General features: G+C 36.3%; 1 protein-coding gene across 6 annotated transcripts in view; it reads left to right on the top strand.

Annotated features, from left to right (window-relative positions):
* NPAS3 (neuronal PAS domain protein 3) overlaps window positions 1-21066 on the top strand; it is a 605283-nt gene that overhangs the window by 548906 nt on the left and 35311 nt on the right. For all 6 annotated transcript variants that reach the window (XM_048306927.1, XM_048306925.1, XM_048306924.1 and 3 more), the window contains one exon: window positions 2847-2965. In XM_048306927.1, coding sequence (XP_048162884.1) covers window positions 2847-2965 — 119 coding nt within the window. The remainder of the gene's footprint in view (window positions 1-2846; window positions 2966-21066) is intronic.

The following is a 21066-nucleotide window of genomic DNA, read 5'->3' as shown; positions in this document are numbered from 1 at the left end:
TACAAGTCTCCTTGACATAATTGTAAAAAAATTGAAGAGGTTTAGTGATAGGCATTTAAAACCAACTACTGAGAACTCATAATGGACCCTATTCCATCTATTCCTGTGCAAACATCACTGACATCGATGGATCTGTTCTATACACATCCTATTTTTAAAATCCTGCATGCATGATCACTGTCAGCATTGTTACAGTATCTACTGTGGGTGGGTGCAACTCTGAATGCAGATTTGCACTATCAGCCCTAATGGTTCTCTCTTGAGAGAAATTCAAAATGCTGTTTGGAACTTTTAGGTAACTAATCCCATCTCGCACATACACTCTCAGGTACTTTTTGTTAAAGGAAGTCAAACACTTCAGAATACATATTTATATGACAAATGCTATTCCAGTCTGTGGGATAAATTTTGTGCGTTTTATAACATTCACTTACAGAGATGTATAGGTTTGTACATAGTATAAGAGCAAAATGATGTTAATCTTATGACATATTATTAAATGAGCCCAAAAAATGTCAATGTCAAGTACACTTTACTGTATGTCAGGTGTTATCTTTTCTTTCATTTAACTGTGTATGAAGAGAAATTTTAATTTCAATTTTTTGGGAATGGTACATACATATTACAGCCTGATCTTTTCTCGAGCATAAGATATTGTGCGTTTAATTAACATTACTTCTGTAAGTTTAGGTAATTACCATTAGAACACAGGAGGACATATTGTGCTTATTGCCCGTGCTAGAGCATAATGTGCTGGACTACAACAACTACACTTGTTAAGCTGATTTTAGCATTTCTTCACACAGCAGGAAGCAACCATGCTGTGGTTACTTAATGTACTTCTTAACTACTGCACTGTACTGTACAATAAAAATAATAATTAAATATGATCCTCATCTTACCAGTACTGCTGCTGTCTGGGTGACTTTGGCTACTGTTTCAGGGTTTCACTGTCCTGTACCCTGAAACATATCTCTCCCTTCAGAGTTTTATTTCTTATGTGATATTGCTGAACAGAGCTGAATTTTTTGAGGACAGGTTTGTTGCATGGATTGTGATGGCTTCACATTTGTTCAGGTCTCCAAGGACCTGCACCAATAAATGTGAAAGAGACAACAGCAGAATGGCATACTTTCCCATTTCCACCAGGATGAAAAAAAATACTCTAAATTAAGTCTAACCTTAAATGTATAATCTGTCCTTGGGAGGAAAAAAAAAAAGGATATAGCATCTTCAAGCTCTTGGCATCCCTTACGAGAAAAAATTGGTTCTAAGGGTCTCTGATCTTGTGTTTTAGTAAAATAGAACTGCACGGCTGACTGACAGTTCTGATCTAAAGCATTTACGTTTAAGTTTTGATCTCTCTGCTTTTGATTAAAACTAATGAGCTCATTTAATTCAAAATGGGAATCTCTGATAAGAGAAATAAGGTTGATGTGATTGGATTAGAGGGGCAAATTAAACTCTTAGAGCAGAAGTTTGTGCTTATATAGTGTATTAAAAAGCTGTTGGCGTATTATGGTGTGTTAGATGATGAGAAAAATTTCATAGTAATTCATATTTAATCAGAAGAAATGAAAGTACTAAATATAACATGGCTCTGCTTTTCCCTCGAGTGATAAAGAGCTGTACATTTAAAATGACATCGAATTCCTGCTCTCTAAAACAAAAAAATCTTAAGAGACACACTAAAGAAAGGGACACTGTTGTCAGTTATCACAATAGAACTGAAATGTCACAAACACAAGACAAGTTGACCACATTAAATCAAGGACAATTCAATATAATCCTTAGCTCACAGACAAGTTTTTACATTTCTGTTGACTGCATAACAAATGCATGTTAAATACTTAAACACATTCTATTAGCAGTTTGTATGGTTCTCTTAAACAATTGAAGTATAATTTCAATTTTTTTTTATTTCTTGTTAATTCCTCACTGAAACTGAAATTTCATTTATCTCCAATAATGCTTGTTTATTGTAAGCTGCTCCAGAATTTTCCCATTAACAGTATTTTGGGGATAAGTTGTTTATCAGGGCTAAAAAATAGCAATCCTAGAGATTATATAAAGAATACCTCAGTGCTGATGGTATTTTACCATGGTTTATACTAGGAATCTTAAGTATTCGAAATGGTTGCAGTTAAGGGAGTGAGAAGCACAGGTGAGAGCTATAGTTAGTTGTGAGCAAGTAATATCCCTTCAGCTGGACTAAAAAGACATTTCATTAATGACTAATTAATCACCAATAATTGATGATATGGTGACAATAATATGTGTCATTTACTTGAGAATTTTTGCCTTCAGGTTGTTTAATGCTTTATTGATAATAAAGGCCCTAATTTCCCCTCAGTAATGTGGAAACCAAGGCACACAAATCCAGCAGTGACTCGCCCTAGGTATCGTTGCAGTTGAGGAGTGGAGACTAGGGAATAAAAATCTGTAGAATTTGCAGCCTGTTTCAGGAGAGAATTTCTACCTCAGTGAGACTTTGCCTTTTACAAAATACTGAAGAACAGTTTTTAAAACAGTGTCATGCACTCTAGTGATATACCCTCCCACTCCAGTCATAACTAAATAGTGCAAGAAAGAGTTAATGAGACAAATCTCTGTTAAAAATTCTATGGGAAAAATAACCTGAAAATGAGACATACTAAGTATATGTATATTTTTGTAATTTTTTTTTGCTAAATAAACATTTTCTAAATGAGATAAATTGATTACAACACTCTTAGCATCCATCAGTCATTTATTTTTAGTGAGTTCAAGGATTGCACCTGAAAAATAGCTTAGAGGGGATGTATAAAATCTAAATTATGTGTGTATGTATTTTTTCTATTCCCTAGTGGAATCTACAAACCCCAGTTTACTAACCACTGACAACACTCTAGAGCGCTCTTTTTTCATCCGAATGAAATCTACACTGACCAAGCGAGGAGTGCACATCAAATCATCAGGATACAAGGTAAGGGTTGCACTGCAGCATGAAATATTGACATATTGAAATTATGTTCATTCATGTTCCAGAAACACCTTAATAGACAGAGAAAGGAGCTATTTCACATTTGCATACATCCTGTTCCTTTGTTAAAGAATCATTAATACATATTTCCAGCCTGAGGTTTGGCTTTTGTACTACGTCTCCATTAAATTGATCGTTATTATGATAAACATTGATGATAACAGCATGATAGCCTTCAAAAGAGTAACACTTCCAAAATAAAGGTATCTTTTACCAAAGAAGGTGAGTCAGAGTAACATCACTTTTCCCACAGTGGAAAATTACTGCTCATTTTGTTAGACTGTTAGTCATCTTTAGGTTATGTTTTTCCCAGAGAAGTAGGATTTCTTCATGCAGGCAGTATGCTATTTCATTTTGCTGCCATTCCAGCTGTAGGAAACAACAAGCCACAATGAGTATTTTTCCACCATTTTTCTTTCATTGTCCGAGGGGCATCTGCTGCTGGGGATCATATTTGCTGGATTTCAGACTCTTTTAAGATATGAAAGTCTCTTGTTCCTTATCAGCAGTAATCTCATTTTTCTTCAGTCATATATCGCTCATAGTGCCTGTAGCTATCACTGGCTTTGCAGTATACTAAAACTAGAAGGAATAGCACATTTTTAACATTGTCAACTTGTGGAATGAAATATGTCATCCATTAAGTTTTGTACAAGATAAAAGAGTGGTGCAAGAAAGTAAGTCTGAGAATGTGTGGGTATTTAAAGAAGTTGCTTGTCAATGTTCATTTAAAAGCTTTCACAACCCTTTTGTTTCAGTTTTTAGAGGAAGATTTAGAGCAGCTTTAAAGTAGAATTCCCCAACTCAATTTTCAAAAAAATTCTCTGAGAATATAGCATTGTGGTAGCTACTGGAGAAGTAAAAATCCAGCAGAAATGTCTTCTTTGCAAGCAAGTGTCTGGGAGTCCTTCTCTTGGATGGTTTCTGGGTCAAGATGATTAAAGTAGTTGCTAGTAGAAGTTTTAAGTCCAAAGCAGTGGTTTCTTAAGGCACCACAAGTTTTGATCTGTGTGCTGTTTAATTGTCAACACCTGAAAGAATGCACTGAGTACTTGTTTATGCTTACTACTCTGGGGAGGTGTCAAGACCAGGAAGTGTACTGACACTGAAGTGTCTTAGGAGGAAGGAGAATGAATGAATGAATGAATGAATGAATGAATGAATGAATGAATGAATGAATTGGCAGATCATGGAGTCACGGAATGGTGTGAGTTGGAAGGGAACTTAAAGATCATCTAGTTCAAACCTCCCTGGCATGAGCAGCGACACCTTCCACTAGCCCAGGTTGCTCACAGCCCTATTGACCTGGCCCTGAACAATTCCAGGGATGGGATATCCACTGCTTTTCTGGACAATCTGTTCCAGTGTCTCATCTGCCTCAGAGTAAAATATTTCTTCCTCATATCTAATCTAAACCTACTGTCTTTCAGTTTAAAGTCATTCCCACTTGTCCTATCACTACATGCCCTTGTAAAAAGTCCCTCTCCAGCTTTTCTGTAGGCCCCCTTTAAGTACAGGAAGACTGCTATAAATTCACCCTGAAGCCTTCTCTTCTTCATGCTGAACAGCCCCAGTTCATTCAGCCTTTCTGCCAAACTCATGGGAAAGATATTCCATCCCTCTGAACATCTTCATGGCCCTACTCCAGTCTATGCCCTTTGCTGTGTTGGAGAGCCCAGAGCTGGATGCAGCACTCCAGGTGGAGATCTCACCAGAATGGAGTAGAGAGGGAGAGTCACCTCCCTTGCCCTGCTGGCCACACTGCTTTGGATGCAGCCCAGGACACAGTTGGCTCTCTGGGCTGCCAGTGCACCTTGTCAGGTCATGTCCAGCCTCTCATCCCCCAACATCCCAAAGTCCTTCTCCTCAGGGCTGCTCTTAATCCATTCTCTGCCCAGCCTGTATTTGTGCTTGGGATTGCCCTGACCCAGGGACCTTGCACTTGTCCTTGTTTAACTTCAAGAGGTCCACACAGGCCCATCTTTCAAGCCTGTCAGGTCTCTCTCTTCCACCCAGAGTGTGAACAGCACTTTTTCAGGTCATTGAAGTTAAACTAATTCTCATGATTAGGCATGGTCCACCCAGGCTAGGCCAAAGTTAGATTGATAGAGAACTTGCTTTGCTGGATGTTTTTGATGCAATAATAATGGATAAACATAGGGAATTTATCTGTGGATTTTGTAGTCTCACATTTCTGCCAGATGTAGGTAGGAACAAAAGGAAGATATATAAGTGACTGTGTCATTCTCTCTCTTGGACTCCTGACAATCTAATGTTAGTCCAACGTCAGAACAGAACATATAGGCTGGCTTCACAAGGTGGGGTTTTTACTCATTACAATTTTTGAAATTCACAGTAGACCCTTGACTCAAAAGACATGGTAATACCTATCATATAAATACCATTTAATTTCTCTTAGAACAGCTAATGCCTCATGGAAACGCTTAAAGCTATAACTGAGATGTCACAAGTACAGCAAAATTAGTTTTGAAAGATCAGATATCATTTTTTAGCCAGTTTTTCCTGAACACAATTAATGGATAAAAAGAAAAGGCATGATAGTCAACAAAACTGCCTGTAAATAAAACATTTGGGTTTTTCCAAAATTTTTCATGAGGCAAGTCAGCTTGAGTAAAATCACATAAACACTGTACAAGCCCTAGGTAGGTGTTAAAATAGATATGCAGTTTTTCTGCTTTTTGATGTTTTTAAGGATTTCGTAACTGGCAGTATTTGGCTGAGTTCAGCTGTGTCCAGCAATATGAATTGCACTCTGACAGTTTTTCAAAAGCATGGTTATTGGCACTCTGTGTTCTATAGAAGGATCATTATCCACAGCCACGATGAGCCCCAGAAAAATAGTACATTCATTTTAGAAGGGTTGGATCAAATGAATATCATTTTAACTGAGTTGTAAGAACTGCCTTGTTTAAACATTCTTGTCAGTTGGTGTATCAGACAAGCATAATAAAACTCAACTGCTTTAGTGAATGTCACTTTTAAGAATCTTATTCATTGATTTCTAAAATTTCAGTACTAGAATAAACTTAAGGTCTCTTGAATTCATTAAGGTATGTATTTTATGAAAACTAAGAAAGATTCATGAGCCCTATGGATGTACATCTATAAGAAATTGTCAACAGGGAAGAATAATTGCATAATATTAACAAAGATTGTGTGAAAATCTGGCTAAATTCTGCATCAGAGGTCCCTGGAAGTACTTCAGCACTTACTCGAGAAAGCCTGTGCCAGCTGGGACCATGGGCAGCACAGTTCCTGCAGGAAATCCTCCTGACTAAGGAGCCACTGTCTCACACCTTCAGAATACAACAGAGCACTGTATTTTCCATCTGTAAAATGCAAGGGCTCTTAGCTAACACCTTCCCTTGAGCTCTTGTAAGGGGATTAGGGGTAAGCCCCCTGAATCAGCATACAACCATTCATTGGGAGCAGTTTGCTAGGAACTGTGTTATGAGTCAGATTTTAGCTCTGTCAAAGGTATTCAACTCCCTGTGGATTCAGTCCTCCAGCAGTGACAAATTTTTTTCATCTTTGTGAAAAAAACTCCCTCTCCAGCTTTTCTGTAGGCCCCTTTTAGGTACAGTAGTTGTGTCTTGATCCAGACTCTTGCTGAGCTCAGAACCACATTGTCATTTTTCCTTGCTTTGAGAGCTGCTGGTGAATGTTTCCTGTAGACAGCAAATGATTGAGGTGGTCCACAAGGTGCTTAGTCAATTTTCAGAGTGAGTGGTCCCTGCCTTAGGAAAATCGCATAAAAGTGAAAACAGTCCAAGAATGAAATTGATTAATCATTCAGGTTGATCTAGTCAAAACTAATTTTCTATCAAAAGAAATGTTGAAACAAAAATCAGACTGATAAATGTGCACATATGTATGCCTCAAAAAAACCCTGTTCTAGACAATTCTGACACGAGATGAGCCCTGTGTATAGTCCCTTCCTGAACTGATATAACTAGTTCTGAATTACACGTAAAAATAGAGGTAATGGCCTTTTTCCGTGAATTATGTTACCTTAAAAGTGTAAGTGGAAAAGTGATTACATGATTAATCCTTCCTCTCTCTTTCCCATTCATTGTTCGCCAGCACTCTCCTTGAATTAGAATTTCCCATTCCTAATGCTCTTAGGCTCAGAGGCTTGTAGGAAAAGAGTTTACATATAGTACTAGAGAGTTATTAATTTTTCAGTTAATAAATTTAAAATCTTTAAAAACAGTGAAATAAAATTTATTCAACTGATAAAACACAGAGAAAACAAATAAAAAGAAAAAAACTATAATTTCATTCACTGCAAAACTCAGAATGTATTACCATTGCAGCTGTTGTCTGAGATACATGCTGGAGAGACTTCCTGTTTGTTCTCCGCTAAAAACATACCACATCTTCCTTTTTTTTCAATATTTATTTTTTCACCAGTGAAAGATGGTTTGGTATTTAATTTTGATTTTATCTTCATTTTACGTCCTTTTCCATTTGTTTTCCTCCCTTTGAGGTTCACAGTTCTGTCCACTTAAAAGTTATCCCAACTTCAATTTTTCTACTGTCTGAGTTACTCAGTCATATGTCAAAGCTAATTTTAATTCAAAATTACTTTGTTCAGGTCCAGTGATACATTTTCTACTCCTCTGCAGTATCCTATTATTGTTTTGTCATGTTTACTTCCCTGTCAGATTATGCTAGAATTTTCTCTGTTCAAACTTTCATGACCTGATACTGTTCTCTTGAACTAATGGGATCAAGAAGTAGCCAAAGCACCGAACATCATCAGAGTCAGTAGTTGCCAGCTGTTTCCAGCTCATCAACTCATCAGAAGTGCTAGTATATATCCATACATGCTCCTCTACTGTTTTATGGAGTAGCATTCTCATTATAAGCTATTACAGAGGTGGATAAGCAGACACTAGGAAATTGCCTTGTACTTTTACTGTCACTGTGGCAATCTATGAATTTGGTATAACCAACATCTGTTGCCTCTCCATCTCCCATGAAATTGGCAATTAAACATCTTGAAGACCCATCAGCAGAATTAAGGACATCCTAGAAAACCTTCAGGCTGTCCCTTCCAGTGGACATACTGCATAAAAATAAGTAAATTGCTATACTAAAAAAAAAATTGGTTTGGTAAGTTTAGTTTAGCAATTTGGATGGTTTGTTGCACATCTGATTTCTGCAGTTCAGTAATGGAGGATGAAAGTTTGGTTAGCTATACCTCATACATCAGTTGTATGAGGCATATCAAAATATTTTAAATAATACTTAAAACTCCAGAAAAATATTTTCACAAATTAGTCTTGTAGTCCTTGTAGATGAAGAAAATTCATCTATTTTGTTCAATTAGTGTCTTTCTGCAAACTCATTGAAAATTAAACATTCTCTGAGACTGCACTCTCAGATTTGCTACTTAAAATCATAAAGTCAGCATTCTTTGAATGAAATTTTGAAGATGGAAATCTAATTTTTTTGTTGAAATTTTATGCCTGTCACATTTCTACTATGAGTCTTTTTCATGCTATTCCTGCCTTTATTTGCCATCTAATTATTTATTTATTTATTTATTTATTAGAAGAACTTGAGGAGTTGGGCAAGATTTTCAGATCTTAGTTGAGCACTTGAAGTGCAGGTTTTGGCAGAATTTAGATTCATTAATCCAAGAAGGCAAGAGAGTCAAAAACTGTGTTAGAAAGACAAAATTACGTTGGACTCACCTTGTGATACTGTTCTCTTGCTTCAATCCAAAAGTGAAATGATTGTTTCTCATCCAAGTGAAAGATTCACCTGGAATTCAGAAACAAGAGGTACCTATTCCAAAATCACTTTAAGGATGCAATGTATCATTGCAGAAAACCACCTTCCACTTCAGGGGGATAGGATGGAGGAGGAAAGAGAAGGCAGGGGTTTTTGCCTAAGAGTCTAATGGTTAGTACATTTTTCAGGTGGGACCTCTGCTAGAGACAGATTTCATTCCCTCCTCCAAATGAGGGAATTCACATATCCCACTTTACTGCTTAGCCTAAATTTTTTCCTCCTCTTCTAATATTTTTCCCCCTTGAAATCTTTTCTGTCAAATATTTCACTCTGTCCCAGAAAGATGTCCTGACCTTTCTCTGTAGGAAGAAAGAAAACTGCAGAATTTAGTATTTTATCACATGGTTACTGCCACACCTCTTTAATTGAATGAAGAAGGAATAAGAAACCAACATCAGGAAGCATTATGTGAAGAGTTTTCTAAATGTCAGCACATGCATTCCCCAGACTTTTCAGCACTGGGAAGACTTAAAGGTAATTTGTCAGTGAGAAGGAACTGATCGAGGATTCACCCATGTAAATCGATGACCTTTTGTCAAAAGGAAGTCTCTTAGCTAGTAAAGATGCAGCATTACTTGAAAAAGAACAAAATACTAATGGGCCAATCTGAATCTTATGAAGTATCTACTTGTAGATATAAAGATATGGTTCAAGAAATAATGGTCTGCAACTGGATCAAGATTGGGGTTCATTTTATGCCTTGATATAGAACCGTGAGATTCTATTAGGAGAGCTGTCTGGAAAAGCTTGGTTCACATTCAGCATCTAAATACATTAACCAATTTTTTTAAGTGTTCAATGGCTACGAATTCCACCTTCTAAAAAAAAAAAAATTTCAGGGCTCAGCATCTTTTAAATAGGATTTATAACACTGTTTTACCATCTGGAAAAATGAATATTTGTTAGGCATTCATTATTTGTTATTTTTCATTATTGAAATGAATCAGTTAGTGTTATATAAAAGGCCTTTTTAATAGCAGGTTTTTTTACAAGAAAGATTCAAGCTTTGATTATTCCTCACAATGACTGCAGTATTCCTGACACCTGTATCAGGATGTGTTTCTCCCCAAATATTGTATTAAATGTTCAGATGGCCTCAGAGTTGTGGCTTGCTCCAAACTGAGTAAAAGGGAAATCAATTCTGAGTTCTGGAAGGAAAGAAAAAATAAAATTGAGTTAGCACAGATTGCTTTCTGGGAGATTTTTTATTTTCATAAATTCTATTATCAAAGTATAAGGGATATAAAAAGATAATATTATCACCAAATTATCAGTAATTGCCTTTGATTCTGGTTTTTAGGCAGTATAATTCTGAAGCCTCCTCTTTTAAAAGTCACTGGATATAACAGTGAGAGTGAGAACAAGATTTACTCTGATACATAATAAAATATTCAAAATGGACAGAGAGCAGTTCCAAATCAAATCTGGTATTCTTTCAAGAACCAAGTTCTACTGAGTCATAGAGATGGAAAATGTTTGATACATCGTCATAAGTAGCACTAATTATCCAGACTTGTGAACTCAGTGGAGTGTGAGACCCGCTGCAGTGTTAATAGCAGAGCTCAGTGAGTAGGATGAGAGCAGTGAGATCTCAGCAGAGTGGAAACCAAGAGATACCTCTTATTACACCTTGGGAGAACAGTATTGTGCTTCCAGGTAGGAATGCCTACTGGGAAAGAGAGGTCTTCAGTCCACAGTGTTTTCTTAAGTTATCCACCGATGTTGTTTGCCACTGTTTACTGTTAATGACTGGGAACGTGCCTTTCATAGGAGCAAAGAAAGACACACAAAGCCAGAATTTTCTTTAGGAGAGATGCTGCTGCCCATATTTCTTCTTCAATTTACTATTTTGTAACTGCTGCCAGTAGATATTTTGGTGCACCTACTTTTCTTAATTTAAATATTGGTTTAGATGTGCAAATGCAGACACTATTAGCTTTTTTACCTCTACCACTTGCAGCAGTTCACAGCTTTTATCAAAAGTATGCTGAGAAAAAACAATAGGCTCATACATTGATTTACACATTTTGCAAACTTCCACCTTTTTGTGCAGCTCTTACCTGAACAAAGCATTATGTTTTATTGGCTTTTTCCTGTTGCTTATAAAGTCACTTATATTAATGAATGTACTTTTGCAACACTCGTCAGAGTCTGGAAAGTGCTAACATACCAAGATATCAAGTAACTTGCCAAAGATAACAATGGCTGTTTGTATCAGAGCCAACTGTGATTACATGCTGTACTTCACCCTCAGCCCTTCTTCCTAGCACACAAATATTGTCAAATCATCTCTGTGTTCCAGTGCATCACACTTCATTTTCTCAAGCTGGTACTTCCTTTGTTTTGATGGTTGCCCTGAATAGAGAAAATGAGATGCTGAAGAAAAAAGTACTCAGACCAGATAGTGTGGAGTTTAGCGGAACTTTCACCAAAACAAAAACAAACAAGCAAACAACAATTGTTTTTTTTAATAAAGACAAAACAAACAGAAAAAGATGAACTTCTGCTCTTAACTGGCCTACCACTGACTGTAGAAGAGCTACTCCAAAATTATTCTCCTCAGAAAGAAAACAGAGCAGTGTGCCAGTGGAAAAACACATTTTCCTGCCCCTTGGATTTAGCCCAGGGGAGCTTCCTGGGGCTGCCGTTTCTGCCACCTTTCTGTGGGAGAAGACAGGGGCTTCTCTTTGTTTGGCAGATGTCTTGGCTCCTTGCAAAAACCCCCAACTTATATAGAGACACTTTTTTTCCAATTTAATTAATATTTTTTTCATATCCACCCTAGAAGATAAGTCTCCACCCTAAAGACTTTATTAACTACTTTGAAGCAATACATGTAATAAGTAAATGTAAAATTGGTAGGGAATCATTATTTATATTTGATCAAAATGTAAGTATTAGAAAATCAAAATACTCCATTTGCTGATGCAGAGAGCACTGGTTTGCATCTGCTATTCTACTTTCGGCATGAATAGTTGTTAGCATAAGGTTCAAGCCCATCATTTACTCAAAAGCCAAACTCATTAATATATTTTGGTGTCATATGAAGCAACATTCTTCTGTACTTAGTCATTTGACAAAATAGGAGGAAAAAAAGGCACAGAGCATTTCAGATATGTCCACCCCCAGTGTGCCATACATGAAGCCAATAGTTGAGCAGGAGCCGTCACACGAGGCTTTCATTCCCTGACTTTACCTGGGGCAATGACTCCTGGATAGTGATCTGGACACTGATTTGCTGGTTTTACCATCTAGAACAGAAAATTGATCATGAGTGTTTCAGGGCATGTTTCCCAGAGGGAGCTGCTATAGTGTAAATGTCCTTTTTCTCTACTCTTCAGAGTGCATATTCACCACTATATAACAAAGTAAGCCATTATGCCTCTGTTCCTAGATGTTTAAGCTGCTTCTGTTTCTAAATGTTTGAGCATGCCTCTTGATTTGTCTGAAGAATGGTGTGTGGTTGAGCCCATCTGCTGTACCCTATGGAGAAAGCAGAATATAGATGTTTAGTGGAAAGAGTTTCAGTTTCTCCTTTTTACAGCATCATTAGGAAGCTGTCGTTCTAATAATAATAATTCCCATTTGACATCATGGAGGTAAAAAGAAATCACTGCTGACATCAAAAATGAGGTGATATTTCAGCAGTATTATTTCACTGAAGATAAAAAGGAAGTCTTTATTACTCCCAATGCTTTTAAAGAAAGCTGAGCAAGGCTTATACTGACCCTGAAGCTTATATACCTTAATGTATCAGTATGAAATAAGAAATTTTAATTGTTACTGCTATATTTTTTGTCTGTTCCTCCATAGAATCAAGAATTTTGTGCCGTCTTAAGGGAAAATTATCAGTATCTGAAAATAAGCCTGAAGAGCACAATTACCTTAATTTTCTCCGTTACTTAAAATTCACTAAAAAATACCCCAAACAAATGAAAACACTAAGTGTATTACAAGAAGTGGTAATTTTCTTACAAACTTCATACTGGAGTCTTTACTGAAAATTCATATAAATTGTCTAAAGAGGTCTGAGCTCTGAAGAGGTTACCCTGAGGAGGGTTACAAGTTTTATTTCACCTTTTATGGATAAGTATTTTATTATCTCTGAACTTCTTGTGCTCATTGCTGTGCGAATTGCTTGTTATTAAAAGGACACAGACAAGGTCTGTTTCATCTGTGGTAAACAATGTTTTTCACTTTTATTTCTGATAGCACATTAGACCCTCCCATTCCCCTTTCTTTAACAGACGTATTCAGTTATAATTCCAATCTTTGTATGTTTTTCCATCCTAAACCAAATATAGCACATCAGTGACTCCATCCAAACTTACATGGAAGAGAATGTATCTTACTACTATTTGACAATATTTCCAAAGCTTGAGATCTAGTCTTTTTCTACTGATTTGTTTGTTTCTTTGCTTGTTTTAGGGGATGTTTAGCGAGCAATATAGACTGCACAAAATTAAAGGAATAGAATGTCATGCTGGTGCCTTCAAAACTGACAGTGTTACTCCCATCAAAAGAAAGTTCAAGAAATACGTATTCTTCCCATGGCTTCATTTTACAGAGTTGGTCACATACTTGCAAGTAGTGCAAGTCTCCTCTTGCAAGAAAAACCTGATAAAAATGTTTCGGTCTTTTCACAATCAAACTTGAGGAATTTTTGCAATTAAATATGTGGTGGGATCATCACATTATTTTGTTCCAGGCAAATATGTTGATAACATAACAGTCACAGCTCTTCTGCTGTTGAGTTGCTGCTTCTCAGTTATTCTCAGAAATAAGATCAGAATTCTTAGAGGCATGAAAATATTTAATGGTTATAAGCCTTTTAAAAATCAAAATTAGTAGCTACCAGTTACAGTGATATATTTAAATCTGAAATGAACTCTGCACTTCCAATGTAAACAAGTCTCATTCTGTGCACAAATAGTTTGGACATTTTCCCCAAGAATTTGTTGTGCATGAGCAGAAAGCTCAATTTTATTTTGTGTGAACTCACTTTTGACATATTTTGGAAGGTCTGAGGTATTAGATAAATATTGCTCTTCTTGGAAATTGTTATCTCATTAGATTTTTCATTAATTTCTCCTTGCTCAAGTGCTCAGAAATATATAATTTTTTCCTAAAAAATCAGCTGCTTTCAGTTCTTGTGATTTTTTGTGTTGTTGCGTTGTTGCAAACACTACATTGGTTAAGTCAGCCCACCGCTAGACATAGCGCTGTGCTTAGGAGATGCCTAAATGCAGAGCCCTGTTTCACTTAGCTCACAGGGCGTCTCTGGGTCCAGCCTACATCTCCCACAGTGTCCAGGGTTAGGAATGGGGCACTGGACACCACCTTTCCTGAAGAAGAAAGGAGCTGATTCTCAACACACAAACATGCATTATGGGTTGTTTTCAGTCACTTTAGTCATATGCATTCATAAATTTTTATATGGTTGGAAGATGCAGACTTTGATGGTACAAAGCTCACAGAAGAGCTTTAGATCACTGGAGCAACCACAGACAAAGTTTATGTTGACAATTTATCAGCTCTTCTCCGTCAAGGAAAATTGTTTTTTAGTGCCTGCCTATTAGCAATCACATGCATATTATGAAATTGAGTTTTGGGGAGGACAGCCTGCCATCTGTCTTTCCTGTCTTTTTTTCACAATGCATCATTCTAAAGTTAAAACTTTCTGTGCTTCAAAATGATGTAAAATATGAGATGTCTATAATAGAGACACTTGGAAAGAAAAATGTACTAAGTAGAAATGTAAATCTTTATAGACTTTATAAACAAGCAACTGCTGATGCTATACTTTATGTTTTAGCTTCAAATGCCCTCCACATTTTCCACATGCCATAATGCTGAAAATTAATTAATATATGTCTGAAGGAGAGTGAAAATGCTTCCTTCATAAACTCTTTCTGGTTCAGGGCAGTTTTTTCTGTGAGTGAAATGGAACTGCCTGATGGGAGAAAGAAAAAGATGTGTGCAGTTTCCTTTTTGTGTTCTGATATGCTAAGATTTTATCAATAATATTGTTTTCCTGCAAAAATATTTGCCTCAGAGAAAATCTGCTGTGCAGCTGTCAGGATTACACCTCTTAGAATATACCTGTGGTGATTCTGTTAAATTGATAAAAACAGAACACTCTGCTGTGTAGAAGGATTGCTGAAAATATTCTGAAGCCCTTTCATGTGTAGCAGCACTTGTATGGCAGTACATTTATTGTGCTATAAATTCCATCACTGATTTTGGCCATTTCAAATTGATTCTGCAGTAACTGTAAGTAATGAACCTTACAGACAGAGCCAAGGAAAAAAACCCCAAGCCAATAAACTTGTGGCTGTAGGAATACCAATTGTAGACTTCATTTAGCCTCGGTTTTTATCAAATCATGCAGTGAATACCCCACAAAGCCAGAAAATGTATCCAAAAAAATACACAGTGCCATAGCCCTGTCTTTCTTTAAACTTAGCAGTTAAACCAGACAGTCAATTATCCAAAGTACATGTTTGTATGAAGTGTCCTTGGGATTTCACCTGAGATTTAAGGAAGGTGCTCAGCATAAGTAGATGGAAGTGGAGAAATTATAATAGAAGTGAGTTAAACAGGATAATAAGCCAAATCCTGAGCTGTTTTACATGGTCTAAGCAATACCAGGCACCACTGAATTTCACAGGGTTGTAGATGGATGTGCAGTGAGCTACTAATGACTCACCAGATCAAAGTATACAAAAATCTTCAAAATTTGCATGTTTCTAACCTATTTCCCTTTCTTTACTGAAAAGTTCTACCAGGTTAACAAGATATTAATGATTCCATAGATTTTAACAGAGAATTCATGTGCTTGGTAAAAATTTCCATAGGAAAGTTTTAAAATCCATCTAAAAGATTCTGTTCTAAGATTTTCACATTAGTTTTCTATAGGAAACCCACTGATCTTGTTTTGTTAAACATTGAATACATTTCTCACAATCTTTTAGATCATTCAAAGTCTTATTTTACAAATAGACCATAGATCTAGTCCCACTAAATCAATGCAAGAGATTAAAGCATATATAAATTTGCATATATGTTCTACCCTCAGTTGTTACATGAAGAGAGAACTTCAGATTTTAGTTCAAATGCAGAAAAGACTAGTTTTCCTCTACAGAACTTTCTTACCCACATTACAGGAGAGAGAAGAAAGGTCACATTTTATTTTCTGTGCAAAAATAAATAAATGTCTGGGTCGGGTTCCTACAAGCCCTGCAGCACTTCCATGCATCACAGCTTGCACGCTCATGTATCTTACAGTCTGCATTGAGCGCTGAATTTATTCTGTGTGTCTTCTTGTACCTAACTGCATATTTTTTCTGAACCTTTGTGTTGTCTGTGAGAGATATTAAATCCTCATTTTGAGATCAAAATGCTTGAGTCCATTCTAGCCTTATATAGGCCACAAAGATATTTGTTAAGACATATCCTTTGCCTCTCTATAAAAACGTCTATTTTGTCAATTTGTCCACTTTACAGCAGCAACCAAAGTGACACACAGAGCAAAAAAAGACACAGAAACTGGAGCTTTCAGTTAAGCACCAAATATGGTGAAAGCCATAATAAAATAATGAGAGTAGGGAATGCTATTTTTCCTTTCACTCTGCTGTTTTGTGTTGCCATGAGGAACAGAGTGAGTCTGAAGTCTCGTGAATAGCCCCTTGCTCATTATCTCTACTCCCCTCCTGAATAAACATTTCAGCCATTGTAAATGAGTGTGACATGAAGGGCAAATGAATGGCTCTCATTCCAGATGAGAAACACTAGACAGCTGAGCAACCTGTAGGTTGTTGTAAAGGTGCAGATCCTGTGACTACTGGATGATGGGGTAGGCATGCCATTTATTTCCGTGTGACCTAAGATTCATACTCTTATATGAGAGATTCCCAGCCTTGCAGAGCGAAGCCCTAGGTGTTCAAACTGACTTTTGGTTAGGACTGCAGTGTGTGAAAGACAGAGCTCTCCTAATTTTTTCTGGTCATTTTATAGAAATGACCAGAAAAACTTAGTCAATTATAAGGAAAGGTTCAGTGTGGATTAACAGATGGCATGCAACACCCCTACTGTATTTCACTTATAAATATGATTGATGTGGAGGTAATTTCTTGGTAACCTGTTTTTCAAAAAAAAGTATTCTAAGTGGTGGGTTAGTAAAAGAAAATTAATCTCTACATGTTAAACTTGCCAACTTTTGAATTAATTGCATGAGAATGACAATCAATTAATAAATGTAAAGCAAACAACAGAAAATCAGTGAATTAAAAATTACTAAATTGATTCCAATGCAGATAAAGCAAGAGGCTGCCATAATTCTTTGGTGTAGATTCAAGAACACGAATCTTGTCTCATCAGTTTTTCTTCCCCATTTATCCACATTTAGCATTTAAAACAATGGTGCTTTATTATGATTTTTACAAATAAATTGCTATCTATAATCTAGCTTGCTGCATTAAGTGGATTATAGAAACAAATCATAAATAGTAGTCCATTTGTAGCTGTCACGGAGAAGGTCACAGCTTTGCAAAGACCATCCATCTCCAAGTGGATAAAAGTTTTTTCTTCAAAGAGAAATCTCATCCCTTGTATGGGTGGACTTTTCCTAGTATGACAGTACACATGGCTGCTCCTCTGGAAAGGCTGTCGTTTTGTGCCCCAGCCTTCTCCTGCAGCCCAAGTCTCTGTAAAGCCACTTTAGGGCTTGGGGTTTGCAGTTTCGATGCCAGCTATTTTCTTTATCAAGACCCTGAGAGGTGTATTTAAAACTGCTCAAATTAACTGTAAGAACAGTCATTACTACTGACGTTAGATCTTGGCAGACATACCAGAAGAATTTTGCCTCCTCTCTTATGATCATTCCTTTTTGTCATCTGGATGTGGAGGCATTACTATTCACCTGTAGAAGCTTTTCTGAAATTTGCAGTCATATTTTTCATAAAATCAGCTCATATACCTTGCTGTCTGTTTTCCCCTTTATATTGAAACTTCATCATTTATACTCATATAATTGTCACTGACATGAGGAAAGTGAAAGCATATTAATAATTATGGAAATTAATCTTTTTTGCCTATCTCCAGTTTTGCGTTTGTCACAGTTGTGGCATTCTGCAGGAAAGCTCACACATTCTGTTGTCCAAGATCTTTGGGTAGACCTTGTGTGCTTGTATACAGCCAGCAAAAATTGGGCCATGCTAGGGGAAACCATGCAAGCATTAAAATAAACTAAACAATTGCATTTCACTGTAGGAACATACCCCAGACACCATTAGCACAAGCAGAGAAACCTTAATATTAATGACATTTGAATAAGAGTTCTCAGCCTTCTCCATTTTGTGTCCCTGCTTTACTATATGAAAAACTCAGATCTTTCTTCCTATTTAGCCACAAAATTGGGAAGAGTGAATGTAATTTTTCTTGACTAACTTCTGAACAAGTTCTGGGGCTGCAACTTTGGGTGGAGAGCTTGAGTAGAACATAAACATTTCTGTCTTAATCAAGGTTGACTTGGGGAATCTATTTCTGTCTTTACAGGCAACAGCATTTTCTATATCTTTTTCTCTCTGTGTGGGAAAAATACATTAATATCAGATATTTTGTTTTATCTAGTCCTTTCTCACTTATCAAGTCCTTGCAGAGAATCACCTAAGGTAATTGCTGGACTGCTAAGAACTACATCAAACAAAACAGTAGGAAAAAAAACCCCTAAAAGAACCTCTTTATTTCTCCCTGCAATGAAAGAAATAAAGAAACTAGATCTGAAGTGTATTTATTATTACTTGTCTTTAGTGCAACACGATTTGGTTGCCCTGACATACAGAGTTGAAACTAACTTTTGTAAACAACCTTTTCGCTCTTTCTGTTGCAGAATAATGTAGCCATTTTCCACCATCCCCCAATACTCTGATAAAATGCATTGGAACTGATGCAACAAAAGTCCTTTTTTAGGTTTAAATTTCACTGCTGGCAAAAGCACCAGAATTCTGGAATAGTGAATTTCAAGAGAGTTTGCTCATGGGCAGGGACGACTATTCCTTTATTGGAACCCTGCATACTTCAATAGCTAAATGCTTTCAACTTTCTTTAAATAGTGTTAAGGAAAAAATATCCTGAAGGCATTATTTTTAAACAGGACTTCAAACATTTCATGAGGAAAAAAAAATGCAACATATTTCAACAGCGAGGGATTTGAAGTGGCAAATCTATTAAAGTGAACTGATCTTTTGAGTTTCAGGGTTAAATGTGTATTGACCACAAATTAGGGATGCAGACTACTGAAAATTCTGAGACACACCAAATTCTTAGCTTGACCAGCAGTAGCCAGATCTATAAGACACCATTTATAAATAAGTTAATTATGTTAGCTAGATTTTAAATTAACTATGTCTCATTTATTCCTCTGAATTCAACAAAATCCATTATAACATTTGCAAGTGCAAGAAAATATGAGGTTCTTAGCCTTTTTTACTATATAGACTTAATTCTGCAATAACTCAATATTAAAAATTTTGGAGTTCATATTTTAAAGCAGCTGTGAAGCAAACCGATATGCAAGGGTAAATCTGCTCATCTTGAATCCTTCTGCAAATGGTCTGTTCTGGAGGTCATATCAAAGAGATTCTTTTTCCAGCTTAAACCTGTCTTTTCTAAATAGATCTCAATCTGATCTCATTTAATACATTGATGCTTGGTTTCTAAGTCATTATATTTGCTGTATTACATATCAAAAGGACTCTTGAGAAATTCCCCTGAATTGATAATTCTAATTTCTTATGTATAGCTACTCTATATTCACTCTGAGGACAGCTGTATTGTATGCTAAACCACGAATTGTAAAAATTGATCCCTTTGTATGTAGGTTTGTATTAAATTGAGATACTCTATTTTTTTCCTGTTTGTTGCCACACGTGGGTTCCTGGTGTCAGTTTGTATTTGGCTGTTTGAGCATATTAAAGTTTTGCTAGTGCTTATGATGTTCTTGCCAAGAGCACTCTTGCAGCAATCTGCGCTAGAACAGTCTTTGTGCCAATTACTTCAAAAAGTATTCTGTTATAAACCCAATTTTTATGGCTACTTTTTCAGGCTGCTGTGTGTTGATTTCATTTAGTTTCTGTTTTTTCCATTTTTTTTTAATGTTGATCTTCAAATGCCTTTAAGTTTTGCATTATGAAAAGACAATATAGTGTTGATAGAGTTGTTAATAAGACATCTATTAAAGGTTCAAAGGTATTAAAATAAAACCTAATAATTTAAATTACTAATACTGCATATATTTAAAGGATGCTCTTTAATAGTGGAAATTTTGAAATTCTTATTGCAGGGCCTGATTATGAAAATGGAAACCTTTGCAGTTACATAAAGCAAAATAACTGAAAAATAACATGCAATGACTCAACACAGTATTTCTTGGGTTTATATTATAAAGCTGATTTCAGGAGTGTCAGCTCTACAACATCTTTTGTTCAGAGAAAAGCAGCTTGCTAATCCATTGCAATTAATGAAAAATCACAACACAGGAAAGGATGTCTTATCATTAACGTATTTTACAATACAGATATGCTTTTGAAAGGGCAGACTTGATCATGCAGCTTTTACTACTGCAGTGTATACCAGTGCAAGACCAGACCTCAGAATTCTGACATGAGAGTCATCATGGCAGTAAAGATAGGTATGTGCCCCTATACAGTTCAGGACACTGTGCTATGCTATACTGAAGAGTAACTGCTTATCTATTATCCCAAATTTAAAAAATGTAAATGTGTCATGTAACAGAATGAAAAAGCCATAAATTTAGGGTCTAATAATGTTCATCTAAAGAATCCATAAATGCTTGAGCAACCTCTGGTCTGCTGCTTATTTCTCAGGCTGTTAAGATTTGATAACTCTTGAAAAACATTTGTGCACCCTTGAAAATGCTTGGTTGGTTTTTTTTTTAGGGCAGCTTTAGGAATTGTTTATCATACAACAGTCTTCCATTACTCTCACACAGTATTCTTAAGATAGCCTTAACCCAACCAATGTAACTTGGGCAATCTCACGTTCTTGTTTTACCTTCAGGCTTTTTTTGAGAGTTAGAAAGCTGTCCCCATTCCCTTCTCTTTAGTTTATTATCTAGTCAGAGGTAAGTGGGAGATAAGACCTTCTGCATTCTGAGCTTGAGGAACAAGCAGTTTGTTGCATGTGTGCTCAAAACAGTAACT

This window comes from Corvus hawaiiensis, chromosome 6 (genome assembly GCF_020740725.1).
Source record: "Corvus hawaiiensis isolate bCorHaw1 chromosome 6, bCorHaw1.pri.cur, whole genome shotgun sequence".
Lineage (NCBI taxonomy): Eukaryota > Metazoa > Chordata > Aves > Passeriformes > Corvidae > Corvus > Corvus hawaiiensis.
The sequence above is the reverse complement of the archived record's forward strand: the minus strand, read 5'-3'. Positions and strand labels throughout refer to the sequence as shown.